This window comes from Pleurodeles waltl, chromosome 1_1 (genome assembly GCF_031143425.1).
Source record: "Pleurodeles waltl isolate 20211129_DDA chromosome 1_1, aPleWal1.hap1.20221129, whole genome shotgun sequence".
In the NCBI taxonomy this organism is placed as follows: domain Eukaryota; kingdom Metazoa; phylum Chordata; class Amphibia; order Caudata; family Salamandridae; genus Pleurodeles; species Pleurodeles waltl.
Genome location: NC_090436.1, coordinates 807043075 through 807064982, shown reverse-complemented (window position 1 = coordinate 807064982; position 21908 = coordinate 807043075). Strand labels below are relative to the sequence as shown.

Here is a 21908-nt window from a genome sequence, read left to right as displayed (position 1 = left end):
GCATGTATACTTTTCAAGTTATTCACAAATAGCTGTTTTAAAAGTGGACACTTAGTGCAATTTTCACAGTTCCTAGGGGAGGTAAGTATTTGTTTGGTTAACCAGGTAAGTAAGACACTTACAGGGCTTAGTTCTTGGTCCAAGGTAGCCCACCGTTGGGGGTTCAGAGCAACCCCAAAGTCACCACACCAGCAGCTCAGGGCCGGTCAGGTGCAGAGTTCAAAGTGGTGCCCAAAACACATAGGCTAGAATGGAGAGAAGGGGGTGCCCCGGTTCCGGTCTGCTTGCAGGTAAGTACCCGCGTCTTCGGAGGGCAGACCAGGGGGGTTTTGTAGGGCACCGGGGGGGACACAAGCCCACACAGAAATTTCACCCTCAGCAGCGCGGGGGCGGCCGGGTGCAGTGTAGAAACAAGCGTCGGGTTTGTAATGGAAGTCAATGGGAGATCTAGGGATCTCTTCAGCGCTGCAGGCAGGCAAGGGGGGGGATTCCTCGGGGAAACCTCCACTTGGGCAAGGGAGAGGGACTCCTGGGGGTCACTTCTCCAGTGAAAGTCCGGCCCTTCAGGTCCTGGGGGCTGCGGGTGCAGGGTCTCTCCCAGGCGTCGGGACTTTGGATTCAAAGAGTCGCGGTCAGGGGAAGCCTCGGGATTCCCTCTGCAGGCGGCGCTGTGGGGGCTCAGGGGGGACAGGTTTTGGTACTCACAGTATCAGAGTAGTCCTGGGGTCCCTCCTGAGGTGTTGGATTCTCCACCAGCCGAGTCGGGGTCGCCGGGTGCAGTGTTGCAAGTCTCACGCTTCTTGCGGGGAGCTTGCAGGGTTCTTTCAAGGCTGCTGGAAACAAAGTTGCAGCCTTTCTTGGAGCAGGTCCGCTGTCCTCGGGAGTTTCTTGTCTTTTCGAAGCAGGGGCAGTCCTCAGAGGATGTCGAGGTCGCTGGTCCCTTTGGAAGGCGTCGCTGGAGCAGGATCTTTGGAAGGCAGGAGACAGGCCGGTGAGTTTCTGGAGCCAAGGAAGTTGTCGTCTTCTGGTCTTCCGCTGCAGGGGTTTTCAGCTAGGCAGTCCTTCTTCTTGTAGTTGCAGGAATCTAATTTTCTAGGGTTCAGGGTAGCCCTTAAATACTAAATTTAAGGGCGTGTTTAGGTCTGGGGGGTTAGTAGCCAATGGCTACTAGCCCTGAGGGTGGGTACACCCTCTTTGTGCCTCCTCCCAAGGGGAGGGGGTCACAATCCTAACCCTATTGGGGGAATCCTCCATCTGCAAGATGGAGGATTTCTAAAAGTTAGAGTCACTTCAGCTCAGGACACCTTAGGGGCTGTCCTGACTGGCCAGTGACTCCTCCTTGTTTTTCTCATTATGTTCTCCGGCCTTGCCGCCAAAAGTGGGGCCTGGCCGGAGGGGGCGGGCAACTCCACTAGCTGGAGTGTCCTGCTGGGTTGGCACAAAGGAGGTGAGCCTTTGAGGCTCACCGCCAGGTGTGACAATTCCTGCCTGGGGGAGGTGTTAGCATCTCCACCCAGTGCAGGCTTTGTTACTGGCCTCAGAGTGACAAAGGCACTCTCCCCATGGGGCCAGCAACATGTCTCGGTTTGTGGCAGGCTGCTAAAACCAGTCAGCCTACACAGGTAGTTGGTTAAGGTTTCAGGGGGCACCTCTAAGGTGCCCTCTGGGGTGTATTTTACAATAAAATGTACACTGGCATCAGTGTGCGTTTATTGTGCTGAGAAGTTTGATACCAAACTTCCCAGTTTTCAGTGTAGCCATTATGGTGCTGTGGAGTTCGTGTTTGACAGACTCCCAGACCATATACTCTTATGGCTACCCTGCACTTACAATGTCTAAGGTTTGGCTTAGACACTGTAGGGGCACAGTGCTCATGCACTGGTGCCCTCACCTATGGTATAGTGCACCCTGCCTTAGGGCTGTGAGGGGTGACTTATCTATACTGCATAGGTAGTGTGAGGTTGGCATGGCACCCTGAGGGGAGTGCCATGTCGACTTACTCGTTTTGTCCTCACCAGCACACACAAGCTGGCAAGCAGTGTGTCTGTGCTGAGTGAGGGGTCCCCAGGGTGGCATAAGATATGCTGCAGCCCTTAGAAACCTTCCCTGGCATCAGGGCCCTTGGTACCAGGGGTACCAGTTACAAGGGACTTACCTGGATGCCAGGGTGTGTCAATTGTGGATACAAAAGTACAGGTTAGGGAAAGAACACTGGTGCTGGGGCCTGGTTAGCAGGCCTCAGCACACTTTCAATTCAAAACATAGCATCAGCAAAGGCAAAAAGTCAGGGGGTAACCATGCCAAGGAGGCATTTCCTTACACAATTGTACTAGTGGCATCAAAGGGGCACACTCTCATGCATGTACACAAAAGATAATAAGAATCAACAGTCGCAAAAGGGTCTAGGCTTAGTCACGGGGGCAGAGGTGTGGGAGGGGAATATGGGTTAGGGTTTCTTTATTTTTCCTTGAAGAACTTTGTATGCATAAGCAACTAGGCCTCAACAGCCCGTGGGCTGTAAATGAGAGTATGTGTTGAGCTTTGAAAACAAAAATAGTTAAATCTATAAAATTCAAAGCAAATGAATGGGGGATTGTGTACTTTTGATTGCAACAGCACAATCTGTACCATAGATGAGGCTGACCAATTGTCAGTGGCAAATGATCAGAGGGTGCAGATGCCTGTTTCACTCATTGAACACAATATGTAATAAAGCCCTCGAGGTTTACATGCATAAGTTTGGACGTTTATGTGTGTGTCAAAGTGTATGTGTCAAAGCAACAAAATATCTCAATGTTTTAATACTGTTCTTGTGGACTGAAGTCTATTCATGAATAGTTGTGTACTGGGATAACCCTCATCAAAGTGGATCTTTGGATGTGTGTGGCTGCATCCATGAGCAAATATCGCTGGGTATTGCTATTTGGACAAAGGTATAGAAATGGGTCGCAGTATTCAAGAAGATGACATGACTTGCGGTTCACATACTTCTGTTTAAAAAATAGGGACGGAGGGAGAGAGAAACAGACCGTGTCTAGGTGTGTTTTCTTTACATCTGCCTACATGGAGAAATGTCTATCTATGGATATGGGAAATCTTCAGTGATGTTCATGAAAAGGGGATTCTATAATATACGGGGAAGGAGTGCTTTGGTGCACATGCAGGGTGGTCTGTGGGAGTGTGTGCTTTGAAGGGGGTGTGCTGAGTTTTTGTACTGCCCATTTGATGGTTTGTCCTGTGTTCTGTGCCACTGATGTTACGGTATGCGTGGAAAACACAATCCATTAATGTTTCCTGTATTGACTTAACATTTCCTGCATCAAAATTATACTGGTGGAAACTTGGTGGAGGCATGCATAAACTTTGTCTGGTGTGATGAATATTCAGTCCAGACTCCTAAAGGCATCAACTAGTACTCAAAATGTTAGCCTACCCTATGAATTAGGCACAGTAGAGACATTGGATGAAACCTAATGTTTTCTTGAGGGGAACCAATATTAAGGTGTTTAAGATGCCAAGCATGCAAGTAGATTAGGAATAGCCTCCTGATACTAAAAGTGAACAGAAGAGCAATTCACACAGTACAGAAAGTTTGAAATTGCAATTATCTTATAAATTAGCAGCACCACAGTGCTCTAAACCTCAGGAAAATTTGTTGGCAAATACATTTGAAGTCAAACAGTTATATTTGGGCAGGTTCAAAGTGAAACAAATATGGACATCAAGGGTGTCAACGATCTGTTACCATATGTGTTAGACGTAGCATTCCACAGCAAATGAGTTTGCTTAATGAAGCATCTTAGTAAATTATGCTGTTGCCCGTTTAGTTCAATAAGCATTCTAAAATTGTTTGATCAGATTCAAACATTATTGATTCAGCAATGTTAAAATGCCTGAAACGTAAAACAAATGCAGTGAAAAGAATCTCATGGAATGTGGCAATGCAAAAACAAAAGGGCAACATATTAAGTTGCAACTGTTTCAAAAATCTTTTCAGGAGATAAATAAATCATATTCATGATGATTATTTAAACAACAGATCATCGCTTCAACTTACGGATATGACCAACTGCTTCACAAGCTTGGTATCATCAATGCAATCGAAAGCTGCCAGCAGCACCAAATGAGAGAATTCACCCTGCAATATGTGTAAAATGTCAATAAAACTGCATCCTATAAATCTATGTAAAATACAGCAGAGAAGATTGCCTACAGCCCTGATTCCAGTGCATGTGAAATTCAACCCCATTCATCATTCACTGACAATAAACCAGGGATGTTACTATACAGACCATAAATCCACATGCCTAATCAATAAAACGACAAGCATGACTGCAGTAAATCACACTCGATAAAACTGTATTTAAAGAGTTAAGAGACACCATAAGAGTCTTGTTAACAAGAAGCTCATCCCAGATTTATTTAACTTAATTTAGGTCCATATTTTATCTACAAAAAGAGAGCCCTACTAAGCCTTTACAACAACATGAAAAGAACAACTTAAAACACAAAACTGAGAGCACAGAAAGAAAGACCTTTTTTGAAGATGGTCATTTTCCACTATTGTCCCAAGGCCAAAATATTATTGCACTCCAATTAGATAACGAAATAGTTACTTACCAGTAGGAGTAGTTTTGCAGATTGAAGAGGTTTCTGGATTCACGTGATGTGCATTTTTCCACCATCTAGTGGTTGGGTTTTAAATACCCCTCTTTTTCTCATTGGTTGGGGCATAGTCTTTAGTCATTTGGTGCTATGCCCATCACTCCATGACATCAGACATCACAGAAGCCTCTGTGTGGTCCTCTTCATATTTTTTTCCCTTTGGCGACTCTTGTCCTTATTGGCTTCTCGTTATTATATTTTAAAGATGTCGCAGACTTTTTCCTGTTTTGTTGCACCTCATTTACTAGGGAGGTGGTTGGTTGCACATGATTCCAGAAAATTCTTCAAGCTACAAAGCTTGTTCACCGTGAATCTTTTCACGATTCACATGCAGTGCATGAATTTTGCAGCTGAATCCTTGGTCACCCTTGAAATGCAGTCCAAATGAGGCTGAGCTTGCAAACAGATTTTCGATACTATTTGCCCCACTCTTGACACTTTGTTCACTTGGATGTCCATGCAATAGTGTTTTGTGAAGGTGTGGATGAAAGACCACGTGGCCGCCATACATATGTTGCTTACTGTAACATTTGCTAGGAAGGCCACGGTAGCTCCCTTTTTCCACATAATTTACCTCCTCCGTTTCGCTGTGTAGCATTTTCTTGTGCTTGGTTTTCTAACTTCTTCCTTTAGGATGTCTGTGAATCCTATTGGGAGGTCCAGATGACCAAACTATGTTCTCAGGAGCCAGGCCGCTAGGCTCAAGCTGCTGGTTTCTGGAGGGTGGACTCAGCCTCCCTGCATGGAGAGTAGGTTATGTGTTGCTGGTTGTAGGAAGTTGGCTCTGTATGCACTATTTCAAAGTAAGGAATAGTATGCACAGAGTCCAAGGGTTCCCCTTAGAGGTAAGATAGTGGCAAAAAGAGATAATACTAATGCTCTATTTTGTGGTAGTGTGGTCGAGCAGTAGGCTTATCCAAGGAGTAGTGTTAAGCATTTGTTGTACATACACACAGGCAATAAATGAGGAACACACACTCCGAGACAATTCCAGCCAATAGGTTTTTGTTATAGAAAAATATCTTTTCTTAGTTTATTTTAAGAACCACAGGTTCAAATTCTACATGTAATAACTCATTTGAAAGGTATTGCAGGTAAGTACTTTAGGAACTTTGAATAATCACAATAGCATATATACGTTTTACATAAAACACATTTAGCTGTTTTAAAAGTGGACGCAGTGCAATTTTCACAGTTCCTAGGGGAAGTAAAGTAATGTTAGTTCTTGCAGGTAAGTTAACCACCTACGGGGTTCAAATTGGGGTCCAAGGTAGCCCACCGTTGGGGGTGCAGAGCAACCCCAAAGTTACCACACCAGCAGCTCAGGGCCGGTCAGGTGCAGAGTTCAAATTGGTGCCCAAAATGCATAGGCTTCAATGGAGAGAAGGGGGTGCCCCGGTTCCAGTCTGCCAGCAGGTAAGTACCCGCGTCTTCGGAGGGCAGATCAGGGGGGGGGTTTGTAGGGCACTGGGGGGGGGGGGGGGGGGGGGGGGGAAACAAGTTAGCACAAAAAGTACAACCTCAGCAGCGCGGGGGCGGCCGGGTGCAGTGTGCAAACACGCGTCGGGTTTACAATGTTTTTCAATGAGATATCAAGGGATCTCTTCAGCGTTGCAGGCAGGCAAGGGGGGGGCTCCTCGGGGTAGCCACCACCTGGGCAAGGGAGAGGGCCTCCTGGGGGTCACTCCTGCACAGGAGTTCCGTTCCTTTAGGTGCTGGGGGCTGCGGGTGCAGGGTCTTTTCCAGCCGTCGGGAAATGGAGTTCAGGCAGTCGCGGTCAGGGGGAGCCTCGGGATTCCCTCTGCAGGCGTCGCTGTGGGGGCTCAGGGGGGACAACTTTGGTTACTCACGGTCTCGGAGTCGCCGGAGGGTCCTCCCTGAGGTGTTGGTTCTCCACCAGTCGAGTCGGGGTCGCCGGGTGCAGTGTTGCAAGTCTCACGCTTCTTGCGGGGAGTTGCAGGGGTCTTGAAATCTGCTCCTTGAAACAAAGTTGCAGTTCTTTTGGAGCAGTGCCGCTGTCCTCGGGAGTTTCTTGTCTTTCTTGAAGCAGGGCAGTTCTCAGAGGATTCAGAGGTCGCTGGTCCCTTGGAAAGCGTCGCTGGAGCAGGTTTCTTTGGAAGGCAGGAGACAGGCCGGTAAGTCTGGGGCCAAAGCAGTTGGTGTCTTCTGTTCTTCCTCTGCAGGGGTTCTTCAGCTCAGCAGTCCTCTTCTTCTTGTAGTTTCAAGAATCTAAAGTTTTAGGTTCAGGGAAGCCCTTAAATACTAAATTTAAGGGCGTGTTTAGGTCTGGGGGGTTAGTAGCCAATGGCTACTAGCCCTGAGGGTGGGTACACCCTCTTTGTGCCTCCTCCCAAGGGGAGGGGGTCACATCCCTAATCCTATTGGGGAATCCTCCATCTGCAAGATGGAGGATTTCTAAAAGTTAGAGTCACTTCAGCTCAGGACACCTTAGGGGCTGTCCTGACTGGCCAGTGACTCCTCCTTGTTATTCTCATTATTTCTTCCGGCCTTGCCGCCAAAAGTGGGGGCCGTGGCCGGAGGGGGCGGGCAACTCCACTAGCTGGAGTGTCCTGCGGTGCTGGCACAAAGGGGTGAGCCTTTGAGGCTCACTGCCAGGTGTGACAGCTCCTGCCTGGGGGAGGTGTTAGCATCTCCACCCAGTGCAGGCTTTGTTACTGGCCTCAGAGTGACAAAGGCACTCTCCCCATGGGGCCAGCAACATGTCTCGGTTGTGGCAGGCTGCTGGAACCAGTCAGCCTACACAGATAGTCGGTTAAGGTTTCAGGGGGCACCTCTAAGGTGCCCTCTGGGGTGTATTTTACAATAAAATGTACACTGGCATCAGTGTGCATTTATTGTGCTGAGAAGTTGGATACCAAACTTCCCAGTTTTCAGTGTAGGCATTATGGTGCTGTGGAGTTCATGTAAAACAGACTCCCAGACCATATACTCTTATGGCTACCCTGCACTTACAATGTCTAAGGTTTTGCTTAGACACTGTAGGGGCACAGTGCTCATGCACTGGTGCCCTCACCTATGGTATAGTGCACCCTGCCTTAGGGCTGTAAGGCCTGCTAGAGGGGTGTCTTACCTATACTGCATAGGCAGTGAGAGGCTGGCATGGCACCCTGAGGGGAGTGCCATGTCGACTTACTCGTTTTGTTCTCACCAGCACACACAAGCTGGCAAGCAGTGTGTCTGTGCTGAGTGAGGGGTCTCCAGGGTGGCATAAGACATGCTGCAGCCCTTAGAGACCTTCCTTGGCATCAGGGCCCTTGGTACTAGAAGTACCAGTTACAAGGGACTTATCTGGATGCCAGGGTCTGCCAATTGTGGATACAAAAGTACAGGTTAGGGAAAGAACACTGGTGCTGGGGCCTGGTTAGCAGGCCTCAGCACACTTTCAATTGTAAACATAGCATCAGCAAAGGCAAAAAGTCAGGGGGCAACCATGCCAAGGAGGCATTTCCTTACACCTACTATCGAGGGATCTGGTTTCAGGCACACCATCTCCAAGAGGAGAAAAGAAAAAGAAAAAATGCTAAAACAAGGAGGACTTTGCGGGTCCAACCACTAGACGGCAGAACATGCTCAGCATTCACGCTGCAAAACAAAGTTCCACCTAGTCATCTCTTCCAGTAGATTTTGCATTTCAACCGGTAGATCTTCTCAGCTCCCCGTTGCCTGTGAACAATGATTTTGGATTCATTCCTGAAGTGGGCCCATATGCGGTCTTGTTTGGAGAAATTAGTGGGATGCAGGAGGCCATCATGCCCATCCTTTTCCCCACAGTCCGGTCAGAGACAGACTTGCAGTAGCAGCAAGCTTGTCCTGTGATCACTTGAATCCTCTTAAGGGTGGGGAAAGTTCTTGCCTCTATTGTGTTGACTGGTGTGCCCGGAAAGATATTTTCTCTATCCGCCTTTGTTGATGACTTTTTCTAGGTTTATTGTGAACTCCAGTTTGCGAAGGGTGTCAATGACTCTTGTGAGAATTCTCTTGCATTGTGATACGAGCTTGCCTCGAATGGCAAAGCGTCTACGTAACTATAAACATGTATCCCATTCCTTCTTAAGTATGTCGCCACTACAGCTAGGCATTTTGTAAACACTCTGGGTGCTGACTTGATCCCGAAGGCATTCTGAATGGATAGTGGTTTTGGTTGACTGTGAATCACAGGTATCTTCGGTGTCTGCAGAGCATGTGAATGTGTAAGTAAGTGTCGTTAATGTCTTTAGTTGCCATATAGTTATTTTCCTGCAGTCATGGGATGACTTCCTGGAGTGTTCTCATTTTGAATTTTTGTTTTTTCATGAATTTGTTTAAGATGAAGAGGTCCATAACTGGTTGTAAAGAATTGTGTGGTTTTGGAACTACAGGTATTATGCGTACTTTCCCGGACTGATTTCTGCTGCAGGCACTCTCTCTTTATTGCCCACTTTTCTAACTTCCTGCACTTCTTGCTGCAAGTATTACCCTTCTTCCTTCGAGTGTGATCTTTTGATTGATCCGACCCCCGGTAGTGTCTTTAGTTCTATGCATTAATCATGTTGAGGATGAAGTTGTTTGATGTGACCCTCCTACACTCATGTCTGAGGGCGTCTATTCTGATGTGGTGGGGCTGCTGGTAAGAAGAGTCACTAGTTTAAGGATTTTGGTCCTCTAGCAGGCTGACCCCTCTACCAAGAACGGGCTGACACTGGGCTGTGCTGTCTTCTGCTGTTGCCCTGTGTGTTGGTTGGGTGCCTGCAGTGGTGTACTCTGGAAACTTCCCATTGTACTTGGTATAGTTATGGGGGTCTGTTGGTGACCTAAAAATTGCAGCACCTCCTTGGTTTTCACAGTGTTACACTTCTTAAGTTGTTGCAGTGTTTCATTGACCACTGAGCCAAATAGTTGTTCTCTGATGAAGGAAGGGTATCAATGATATCTGCCTGCACCTCAGTCGGGAATCCTGCCACCCGTAGCCAGACGAGCCTCCTAAGGGCTGTAGCAGTGCCCAACTGTCTGCTTCTGTGTCCACGGCATCGAGTGCAAACGTCAGGCATGCGTTGGCAATGGTCTTCCCCCACATCTACAAGGACGGCTGCCCATTTTTTAACTGCTCTGGGAGGTGTGTCATTAGTTCTTCCACTTCTTCCCAATCTTGGTGCGCATGGCAATTTATGAGGGTGTTGGAGTTAGTGATCCTCCACGGTGTTGCTGCTCCTCTCTCCATTTTTCTCCCTACATTTCCAATCTCATGCTCTCTTTGTCCAGAGTTGGACAAATGGATGTGGTGACTCCTGCTGTGCCACTGCCTCTGTGCCCCCATTGTCTATTCACTCAGCAGCCAGAGTTCCTTCAATGATAAGCTCCCTTTCTTCTCTGCCTGCTTAGAGGTGTAGTGTGCCTGCCTGTTTTGCTCTAGTCCTTAGAGTCTTAGGAAGGGACTCACCACACGCTTCGCAGTCTTCAGTGCTGTTGTCTCTCGGTAGGCAGAGGTTGCGGACTTGATGGTTTGTCTTTCTAGGCAAATTATCGTGACACCTGGTACAGGAGTGTAAGGAAATGCCTCCTTGGCATGGTTGCCCCCTGACTTTTTGCCTTTGCTGATGCTATGTTTACAATTGAAAGTGTGCTGAGGCCTGCTAACCAGGCCCCAGCACCAGTGTTCTTTCCCTAACCTGTACTTTTGTATCCACAATTGGCAGACCCTGGCATCCAGATAAGTCCCTTGTAACTGGTACTTCTAGTACCAAGGGCCCTGATGCCAAGGAAGGTCTCTAAGGGCTGCAGCATGTCTTATGCCACCCTGGAGACCTCTCACTCAGCACAGACACCCTGCTTGCCAGCTTGTGTGTACTAGTGAGGACAAAACGAGTAAGTCGACATGGCACTCCCCTCAGGGTGCCATGCCAGCCTCTCACTGCCTATGCAGTATAGGTAAGACACCCCTCTAGCAGGCCTTACAGCCCTAAGGCAGGGTGCACTATACCATGGGTGAGGGTACCAGTGCATGAGCATGGTACCCCTACAGTGTCTAAACAAAACCTTAGACATTGTAAGTGCAGGGTAGCCATAAGAGTATATGGTCTGGGAGTCTGTCAAACACGAACTCCACAGCACCATAATGGCTACACTGAAAACTGGGAAGTTTGGTATCAAACTTCTCAGCACAATAAATGCACACTGATGCCAGTGTACATTTTATTGAAAAATACACCACAGAGGGCACCTTAGAGGTGCCCCCTGAAACTTAACCGACTATCTGTGTAGGCTGACTAGTTTTAGCAGCCTGCCACAAACCGAGACATGTTGCTGGCCCCATGGGGAGAGTGCCTTTGTCACTCTGAGGCCAGTAACAAAGCCTGCACTGGGTGGAGATGCTAACACCTCTCCCAGGCAGGAATTGTCACACCTGGCGGTGAGCCTCAAAGGCTCACCTCCTTTGTGCCAACCCAGCAGGACACTCCAGCTAGTGGAGTTGCCCGCCCCCTCCGGCCAGGCCCCACTTTTGGCGGCAAGGCCGGAGAAAATAATGAGAAAAACAAGGAGGAGTCACTGACCAGTCACGACAGCCCCTAAGGTGTCCTGAGCTGAGGTGACTCTAACTTTTAGAAATCCTCCATCTTGCGGATGGAGGATTCCCCCAATAGGGTTAGGATTGTGACACCCTCCCCTTGGGAGGAGGCACAACGAGGGTGTACCCACCCTCAGGGCTAGTAGCCATTGGATACTAACCCCCCAGACCTAAACACGCCCTTAAATTTAGTATTTAAGGGCTACCCTGAACCCTAGAAAATTAGATTCCTGCAACTACAAGAAGAAGGACTGCCCCGCTGAAAACCCCTGCAGCGGAAGACCAGAAGACGACAACTGCCTTGGCTCCAGAAACTCACCGGCCTGTCTCCTGCCTTCCAAAGATCCTGCTCCAGCGACGCCTTCCAAAGGGACCAGCGACCTCGACATCCTCTGAGGACTGCCCCTGCTTCGAAAAGACAAGAAACTCCCGAGGACAGCGGACCTGCTCCAAGAAAAGCTGCAACTTTGTTTCCAGCAGCTTTAAAGAACCCTGCAAGCTCCCCGCAAGAAGCGTGAGACTTGCAACACTGCACCCGGCGACCCCGACTCGGCTGGTGGCGATCCAACACCTCAGGAGGGACCCCAGGACTACTCTGATACTGTGAGTACCAAAACCTGTCCCCCCTGAGCCCCCACAGCGCCGCCTGCAGAGGGAATCCCGAGGCTTCCCCTGACCGCGACTCTTTGAACCTAAAGTCCCGACGCCTGGGAGAGACCCTGCACCCGCAGCCCCCAGGACCTGAAGGACCGGACTTTCACTGGAGAAGTGACCCCCAGGAGTCCTTCTCCCTTGCCCAAGTGGAGGTTTCCCCGAGGAATCCCCCCCTTGCCTGCCTGCAGCGCTGAAGAGATCCCGAGATCTCTCATAGACTAACATTGAAAACCCGACGCCTGTTTCCACACTGCACCCGGCCGCCCCCGCGCTGCTGAGGGTGAAATTTCTGTGTGGGCTTGTGTCCCCCCCGGTGCCCTACAAAACCCCTCTGGTCTGCCCTCCGAAGACGCGGGTACTTACCTGCAAGCAGACCGGAACCGGGGCACCCCCTTCTCTCCATTCTAGCCTATGTGTTTTGGGCACCACTTTGAACTCTGCACCTGACCGGCCCTGAGCTGCTGGTGTGGTGACTTTGGGGTTGCTCTGAACCCCCAACGGTGGGCTACCTTGGACCAAGAACTGAACCCTGTAAGTGTCTTACTTACCTGGTAAAACTAACAAATACTTACCTCCCCTAGGAACTGTGAAAATTGCACTAAGTGTCCACTTTTAAAACAGCTATTTGTGAATAACTTGAAAAGTATACATGCAATTTTTATGATTTAAAGTTCCTAAAGTACTTACCTGCAATACCTTTCAAATGAGCTATTACATGTAGAATTTGAACCTGTGGTTCTTAAAATAAACTAAGGAAAGATATTTTTCTATATAAAAACCTATTGGCTGGATTTGTCTCTGAGTGTGTGTACCTCATTTATTGTCTATGTGTATGTACAACAAATGCTTAACACTACTCCTTGGATAAGCCTACTGCTCGACCACACTACCACAAAATAGAGCATTAGTATTATCTATTTTTACCACTATTTTACCTCTAAGGGGAACCCTTGGACTCTGTGCATGCTATTCCTTACTTTGAAATAGCACATACAGAGCCAACTTCCTACATTGGTGGATCAGCGGTGGGGTACAAGACTTTGCATTTGCTGGACTACTCAGCCAATACCTGATCACACGACAAATTCCAAAATTGTCATTAGAAATTGATTTTTGCAATTTGAAAAGTTTTCTAAATTCTTAAAAGACCTGCTAGGGCCTTGTGTTAGATCCTGTTTAGCATTTCTTTTAGAGGTTAAAAGTTTGTAAAAGTTTGAATTAGATTCTAGAACCAGTTGTAGATTCTTAAAAAGTATTCCAACTTTTAGAAGCAAAATGTCTAGCACAGATGTGACTGTGGTGGAACTCGACACCACACCTTACCTCCATCTTAAGATGAGGGAGCTAAGGTCACTCTGTAAAATAAAGAAAATAACAATGGGCCCCAAACCTACCAAAATACAGCTCCAGGAGCTTTTGGCAGAGTTTGAAAAGGCCAACCCCTCTGAGGGTGGCAACTCAGAGGAAGAGGATAGTGACTTGGAGGACAATTCCCCCCTACCAGTCCTATCTAGGGAGAACAGGGTCCCTCAAACCCTGACTCCAAAAATAATAGTCAGAGATGCTGGTTCCCTCACAGGAGAGACCAACACCTCTGAAATCACTGAGGATAACCCCAGTGAAGAGGACATCCAGTTAGCCAGGATGGCCAAAAGATTGGCTTTGGAAAGACAGATCCTAGCCATAGAGAGGGAAAGACAAGAGATGGGCCTAGGACCCATCAATGGTGGCAGCAACATAAATAGGGTCAGAGATTCTCCTGACATGTTGAAAATCCCTAAAGGGATTGTAACTAAATATGAAGATGGTGATGACATCACCAAATGGTTCACAGCTTTTGAGAGGGCTTGTGTAACCAGAAAAGTGAACAGATCTCACTGGGGTGCTCTCCTTTGGGAAATGTTCACAGGAAAGTGTAGGGATAGACTCCTCACACTCTCTGGACAAGATGCAGAATCTTATGACCTCATGAAGGGTACCCTGATTGAGGGCTTTGGATTCTCCACTGAGGAGTATAGGATTAGATTCAGGGGGGCTCAAAAATCCTCGAGCCAGACCTGGGTTGACTTTGTAGACTACTCAGTGAAAACACTAGATGGTTGGATTCAAGGCAGTGGTGTAAGTAATTATGATGGGCTGTACAATTTATTTGTGAAAGAACACCTATTGAGTAATTGTTTCAATGATAAACTGCATCAGCATCTGGTAGACCTAGGACCAATTTCTCCCCAAGAATTGGGAAAGAAGGTGGACCATTGGGTCAAGACAAGGGTGTCCAAGACTTCAACAGGGGGTGACCAAAAGAAAGGGGTCACAAAGACTCCCCAGGGGAAGGGTGATGAGACAACCAAAACTAAAAATAGTAAAGAGTCTTCTACAGGCCCCCAAAAACCTGCACAGGAGGGTGGGCCCAGAGCCTCTTCACAAAACAATGGGTACAAGGGTAAAAACTTTGATCCCAAAAAGGCCTGGTGTCATAGCTGTAAACAGCATGGACACCAAACTGGAGACAAGGCCTGTCCCAAGAAAGGTTCCACTCCAAACTCCCATCCAGGTAACACTGGTATGGCTAGTCTCCAAGTGGGATCAACAGTGTGCCCAGAGCAAATCAGGGTCCACACTGAAGCTACTCTAGTTTCTGAGGGTGGGGTGGATTTAGCCACACTAGCTGTCTGGCCGCCTAACATGCAAAAATACAGACAGCAACTCTTAATTAATGGGACTAGAATAGAGGGCCTGAGGGATACAGGTGCCAGTGTCACCATGGTGACAGAGAAACTGGTTTCCCCTGGCCAATACCTGACTGGAAAAACTTACACAGTCACCAACGCGGACAATCAGAGAAAAGTACATCCCATGGCAATGGTTACTTTAGAATGGGGAGGGGTCAATGGCCTGAAACAGGTGGTGGTCTCCTCAAATATCCCAGTGGACTGTCTGCTTGGAAATGACCTGGAGTCCTCAGCATGGGCTGAGGTAGAGCTAAAAACCCATGCAGCAATGCTGGGTATCCCTGAACTGGTGTGTGTGAAAACAAGAGCACAGTGCAAGGCACAGGGTGAACAAGTAGAGCTGGAGTCTGGAAGAATGGCCCAGCCTACCAAGAGAACAGGAAAGTCAGTTGGGAAACCAACTGCAACACAGCCAAAGAAAGGGAACCTCTCTTCTCAGGAAGAAGTTCTGCCCTCTGAGGGAACTGAGCCTTTGGAGCTTGAACCTTATCAGGTTGAGCTCTTAGGCCCAGGGGGACCCTCAAGGGAGGAGCTGTGTAAGGGACAAGAAACCTGTCCCTCTCTTGAAGGCCTTAGGCAGCAAGCTGCTGAAGAGTCCAAAGGCAAGAAAAATGGAACGCATAGGGTCTATTGGGAAGATGGACTCCTGTACACTGAGGCCAGAGACCCCAAACCTGGTGCCACTAGGAGAGTGGTAGTGCCTCAGCTGTTCAGGGAGTTCATCCTAACATTGGCCCATGACATTCCCCTTGCTGGACATTTGGGACAAACCAAGACGTGGGAGAGGTTAGTCAACCACTTCTACTGGCCCAATATGTCCAACATGGTTAAGGAGTTTTGCCTCTCCTGCCCCACCTGTCAAGCCAGTGGTAAGACAGGTGGGCATCCAAAGGCCCCCCTCATTCCACTTCCAGTGGTGGGGGTGCCCTTTGAAAGAGTGGGTGTGGACATAGTTGGTCCACTAGAACCTCCCACAGCCTCAGGAAATATGTATATCCTGGTAGTAGTGGATCATGCTACCAGGTATCCTGAAGCTATTCCCCTTAGGTCGACTACTGCCCCTGCAGTAGCCAAGGCCCTCATTGGTATCTTTACCAGAGTGGGTTTCCCTAAGGAGGTGGTGTCTGACAGAGGTACCAACTTCATGTCAGCATACCTAAAGCACATGTGGAATGAGTGTGGAGTGACTTATAAATTCACTACACCATACCATCCACAAACTAATGGCTTGGTTGAGAGATTCAACAAGACATTAAAAGGCATGATCATGGGGCTCCCAGAAAAACTCAAAAGGAGATGGGATGTCCTCTTGCCATGCCTGCTTTTCGCTTACAGAGAGGTGCCACAGAAGGGAGTAGGATTCTCACCCTTTGAACTTCTGTTTGGTCATCCTGTAAGGGGACCACTTGCCCTTGTTAAAGAAGGCTGGGAGAGACCTCTCCATGAGCCTAAACAGGACATAGTGGACTATGTACTTGGCCTTCGCTCTAGAATGGCAGAGTACATGGAAAAGGCAACCAAAAACCTTGAGGCCAGCCAACAGCTCCAGAAGTTTTGGTATGACCAAAAGGCTGCACTGGTTGAGTTCCAACCAGGGCAGAAAGTCTGGGTTCTGGAGCCTGTGGCTCCCAGGGCACTCCAGGACAAATGGAGTGGCCCTTACCCAGTACTAGAGAGGAAGAGTCAGGTCACCTACTTGGTGGACCTGGGCACAAGCAGGAGCCCCAAGAGGGTGATCCATGTGAACCGCCTTAAGCTCTTCCATGACAGGGCTGATGTGAATCTGTTGATGGTAACAGATGAGGATCAGGAAGCAGAGAGTGAACCTCTCCCTGATCTTCTGTCATCAGACCCAAAAGATGGCACAGTAGATGGAGTGATCTACTCAGACACCCTCTCTGGCCAACAGCAAGCTGATTGTAGGAGAGTCCTACAACAGTTTCCTGAACTCTTCTCCTTAACCCCTGGTCAGACACACCTGTGTACCCATGATGTGGACACAGGAGACAGCATGCCTGTCAAAAACAAAATCTTTAGACAGTCTGACCATGTTAAGGAAAGCATCAAGGTGGAAGTCCACAAGATGCTGGAATTGGGAGTAATTGAGCGCTCTGACAGCCCCTGGGCTAGCCCAGTGGTCTTAGTCCCCAAACCTCACACCAAAGATGGAAAGAAAGAGATGAGGTTTTGTGTGGACTACAGAGGGCTCAATTCTGTCACCAAGACAGATGCTCATCCAATTCCAAGAGCTGATGAGCTCATAGACAAATTAGGTGCTGCCAAATTCCTAAGTACCTTTGACTTGACAGCAGGGTACTGGCAAATAAAAATGGCACCTGGAGCAAAAGAGAAAACAGCATTCTCCACACCTGATGGGCATTATCAGTTTACTGTTATGCCCTTTGGTTTAAAGAATGCCCCTGCCACCTTCCAAAGGTTGGTGAATCAAGTCCTTGCTGGCTTGGAGTCCTTCAGCACAGCTTATCTTGATGATATTGCTGTCTTTAGCTCCACCTGGCAGGATCACCTGGTCCACCTGAGGAAGGTTTTGAAGGCTCTGCAATCTGCAGGCCTCTCTATCAAGGCATCCAAATGCCAGATAGGGCAGGGAACTGTGGTTTACTTGGGCCACCTTGTAGGTGGAGGCCAAGTTCAGCCACTCCAACCCAAGATCCAGACTATTCTGGACTGGGTAGCTCCAAAAACCCAGACTCAAGTCAGGGCATTCCTTGGCTTGACTGGGTATTACAGGAGGTTTGTGAAGGGATATGGATCCATTGTGACAGCCCTCACTGAACTCACCTCCAAGAAAATGCCCAAGAAAGTGAACTGGACTGTGGAATGCCAACAGGCCTTTGACACCCTGAAACAGGCAATGTGCTCAGCACCAGTTCTCAAAGCTCCAGATTATTCTAAGCAGTTCATTGTGCAGACTGATGCCTCTGAACATGGGATAGGGGCAGTTTTGTCCCAAACAAATGATGATGGCCTTGACCAGCCTGTTGCTTTCATTAGCAGGAGGTTACTCCCCAGGGAGCAGCGTTGGAGTGCCATTGAGAGGGAGGCCTTTGCTGTGGTTTGGTCCCTGAAGAAGCTGAGACCATACCTCTTTGGGACTCACTTCCTAGTTCAAACTGACCACAGACCTCTCAAATGGCTGATGCAAATGAAAGGTGAAAATCCTAAACTGTTGAGGTGGTCCATCTCCCTACAGGGAATGGACTTTATAGTGGAACACAGACCTGGGACTGCCCATGCCAATGCAGATGGCCTTTCCAGGTTCTTCCACTTAGAAAATGAAGACTCTCTTGGGAAAGGTTAGTCTCATCCTCTTTCGTTTGGGGGGGGGGTTGTGTAAGGAAATGCCTCCTTGGCATGGTTGCCCCCTGACTTTTTGCCTTTGCTGATGCTATGTTTACAATTGAAAGTGTGCTGAGGCCTGCTAACCAGGCCCCAGCACCAGTGTTCTTTCCCTAACCTGTACTTTTGTATCCACAATTGGCAGACCCTGGCATCCAGATAAGTCCCTTGTAACTGGTACTTCTAGTACCAAGGGCCCTGATGCCAAGGAAGGTCTCTAAGGGCTGCAGCATGTCTTATGCCACCCTGGAGACCTCTCACTCAGCACAGACACCCTGCTTGCCAGCTTGTGTGTACTAGTGAGGACAAAACGAGTAAGTCGACATGGCACTCCCCTCAGGGTGCCATGCCAGCCTCTCACTGCCTATGCAGTATAGGTAAGACACCCCTCTAGCAGGCCTTACAGCCCTAAGGCAGGGTGCACTATACCATGGGTGAGGGTACCAGTGCATGAGCATGGTACCCCTACAGTGTCTAAACAAAACCTTAGACATTGTAAGTGCAGGGTAGCCATAAGAGTATATGGTCTGGGAGTCTGTCAAACACGAACTCCACAGCACCATAATGGCTACACTGAAAACTGGGAAGTTTGGTATCAAACTTCTCAGCACAATAAATGCACACTGATGCCAGTGTACATTTTATTGAAAAATACACCACAGAGGGCACCTTAGAGGTGCCCCCTGAAACTTAACCGACTATCTGTGTAGGCTGACTAGTTTTAGCAGCCTGCCACAAACCGAGACATGTTGCTGGCCCCATGGGGAGAGTGCCTTTGTCACTCTGAGGCCAGTAACAAAGCCTGCACTGGGTGGAGATGCTAACACCTCTCCCAGGCAGGAATTGTCACACCTGGCGGTGAGCCTCAAAGGCTCACCTCCTTTGTGCCAACCCAGCAGGACACTCCAGCTAGTGGAGTTGCCCGCCCCCTCCGGCCAGGCCCCACTTTTGGCGGCAAGGCCGGAGAAAATAATGAGAAAAACAAGGAGGAGTCACTGACCAGTCAGGACAGCCCCATAGGTGTCCTGAGCTGAGGTGACTCTAACTTTTAGAAATCCTCCATCTTGCGGATGGAGGATTCCCCCAATAGGGTTAGGATTGTGACACCCTCCCCTTGGGAGGAGGCACAACGAGGGTGTACCCACCCTCAGGTCTAGTAGCCATTGGCTACTAACCCCCCAGACCTAAACACGCCCTTAAATTTAGTATTTAAGGGCTACCCTGAACCCTAGAAAATTAGATTCCTGCAACTACAAGAAGAAGGACTGCCCCGCTGAAAACCCCTGCAGCGGAAGACCAGAAGACGACAACTGCCTTGGCTCCAGAAACTCACCGGCCTGTCTCCTGCCTTCCAAAGATCCTGCTCCAGCGACGCCTTCCAAAGGGACCAGCGACCTCGACATCCTCTGAGGACTGCCCCTGCTTCGAAAAGACAAGAAACTCCCGAGGACAGCGGACCTGCTCCAAGAAAAGCTGCAACTTTGTTTCCAGCAGCTTTAAAGAACCCTGCAAGCTCCCCGCAAGAAGCGTGAGACTTGCAACACTGCACCCGGCGACCCCGACTCGGCTGGTGGCGATCCAACACCTCAGGAGGGACCCCAGGACTACTCTGATACTGTGAGTACCAAAACCTGTCCCCCCTGAGCCCCCACAGCGCCGCCTGCAGAGGGAATCCCGAGGCTTCCCCTGACCGCGACTCTTTGAACCTAAAGTCCCGACGCCTGGGAGAGACCCTGCACCCGCAGCCCCCAGGACCTGAAGGACCGGACTTTCACTGGAGAAGTGACCCCCAGGAGTCCCTCTCCCTTGCCCAAGTGGAGGTTTCCCCGAGGAATCCCCCCCTTGCCTGCCTGCAGCGCTGAAGAGATCCCGAGATCTCTCATAGACTAACATTGAAAACCCGACGCCTGTTTCCACACTGCACCCGGCCGCCCCCGCGCTGCTGAGGGTGAAATTTCTGTGTGGGCTTGTGTCCCCCCCGGTGCCCTACAAAACCCCTCTGGTCTGCCCTCCGAAGACGCGGGTACTTACCTGCAAGCAGACCGGAACCGGGGCACCCCCTTCTCTCCATTCTAGCCTATGTGTTTTGGGCACCACTTTGAACTCTGCACCTGACCGGCCCTGAGCTGCTGGAGTGGTGACTTTGGGGTTGCTCTGAACCCCCAACGGTGGGCTACCTTGGACCAAGAACTGAACCCTGTAAGTGTCTTACTTACCTGGTAAAACTAACAAATACTTACCTCCCCTAGGAACTGTGAAAATTGCACTAAGTGTCCACTTTTAAAACAGCTATTTGTGAATAACTTGAAAAGTATACATGCAATTTTTATGATTTAAAGTTCCTAAAGTACTTACCTGCAATACCTTTCAAATGAGCTATTACATGTAGAATTTGAACCTGTGGTTCTTAAAATAAACTAAGGAAAGATATTTTTCTATATAAAAACCTATTGGCTGGATTTGTCTCTGAGTGTGTGTACCTCATTTATTGTCTATGTGTATGTACAACAAATGCTTAACACTACTCCTTGGATAAGCCTACTGCTCGACCACACTACCACAAAATAGAGCATTAGTATTATCTATTTTTACCACTATTTTACCTCTAAGGGGAACCCTTGGACTCTGTGCATGCTATTCCTTACTTTGAAATAGCACATACAGAGCCAACTTCCTACAAGGAGCTTGAGGAAGTGTTCTACATTTCCTGCCCCCTGCCGGTCATTCTCCAACCACAAGGCCACGTGGTCATCCAGTCACAAGGTGCACCTACTTTTTAAGTGATCTTCAGTGCTTTTTCAGTTATTTCTCTTTTTACGGATGCCCTCTGTGGTGGAATTCTTCCTTGCTTTTCTTGATGATTCCAACTTCTTGCATTTCTTTCCCAGCATCCACAAAGCTTCAATTGATGCTTCCGGACCCAGCGACGGAAAAAAGAATCAGAGGATTGTGACTATGCACATGGGCTTCAGGGGTACACGTCTCACATCATGGAGGGGCGGACACACCACCAAATGGCCACAGAGAGAAAAAGAGGACTATGTAGAGTATAGTGGACTCATCCACTACATGGTGGAAAAATGCACAGCATGTGAAGCCATAAAAAGATTCACGCTGCAAAACCAAGTTTCCCTTTTGTACAGTTGACTGCCTCCAAGGAAAGAGGGTGAGCAGTCAAGTCTTACTCTGTGAGTTGCTTTGATACAATACTTCAAAACCAGTCAGTGCTCATGCTAGGAGAAATCCCTTTAAGCAGGCAGGTAAACTCTCTGCCCCCTCATTTCTCATAAGTGCAAAGATGCAAGTTGGAATCTACATTTAGCCACAGTCTGGATAAAGGGAGACAACCAGGTCAAGAGTCTACTTCTTGCAGCAAATTTGATTTGCACTCATGGCCAAAGTCCCATGCAATTCCAAATGGTTACAACATAGGTTTTGGGGGTCAAGTAGTCTAATCAAGACAGAAAATAACTCCTCAGAGCAACCTTTCAGTTATCTTCCAAAGTGGTGGCTCTATAATGATGTGTTTTAGCCATCCTATTGGTAATTTATTTCAATATTGTTATGTTTCAGGTCTTCCGCTGATTTAAATTAATAAACAAGACCAAAGCAGGTGGTAGCAGATGATCTTGACCTCCTGACCGAGTGCTGCTAACTACATAATCTAAAGACTCCTTCAACAAAAGAAGAATGTGTTACATGCCTGTAGGAAGTTGGCTCTGTATGTGCTATTTCAAAGTAAGGAATAGCATGCACAGAGTCCAAGGGTTCCCCTTAGAGGTAAGATAGTGGCAAAAAGAGATAATACTAATGCTCTATTTTGTGGTAGTGTGGTCGAGCAGTAGGCTTATCCAAGGAGTAGTGTTAAGCATTTGTTGTACGTACACATAGACAATAAATGAGGTACACACACTCAGAGACAAATCCAGCCAATA

At 48.3% G+C, this 21908-nt stretch overlaps 1 protein-coding gene across 1 annotated transcript in view; it reads right to left on the bottom strand.

Moving 5' to 3' along the window:
- PUM3 (pumilio RNA binding family member 3) overlaps positions 1–21908 on the bottom strand; it is a 517651-nt gene that overhangs the window by 82538 nt on the left and 413205 nt on the right. Inside the window, exon 13 of the mRNA XM_069228428.1 lies at positions 4058–4138. Within this exon, the coding sequence (XP_069084529.1) occupies positions 4058–4138 (81 nt within the window). The remainder of the gene's footprint in view (positions 1–4057; positions 4139–21908) is intronic.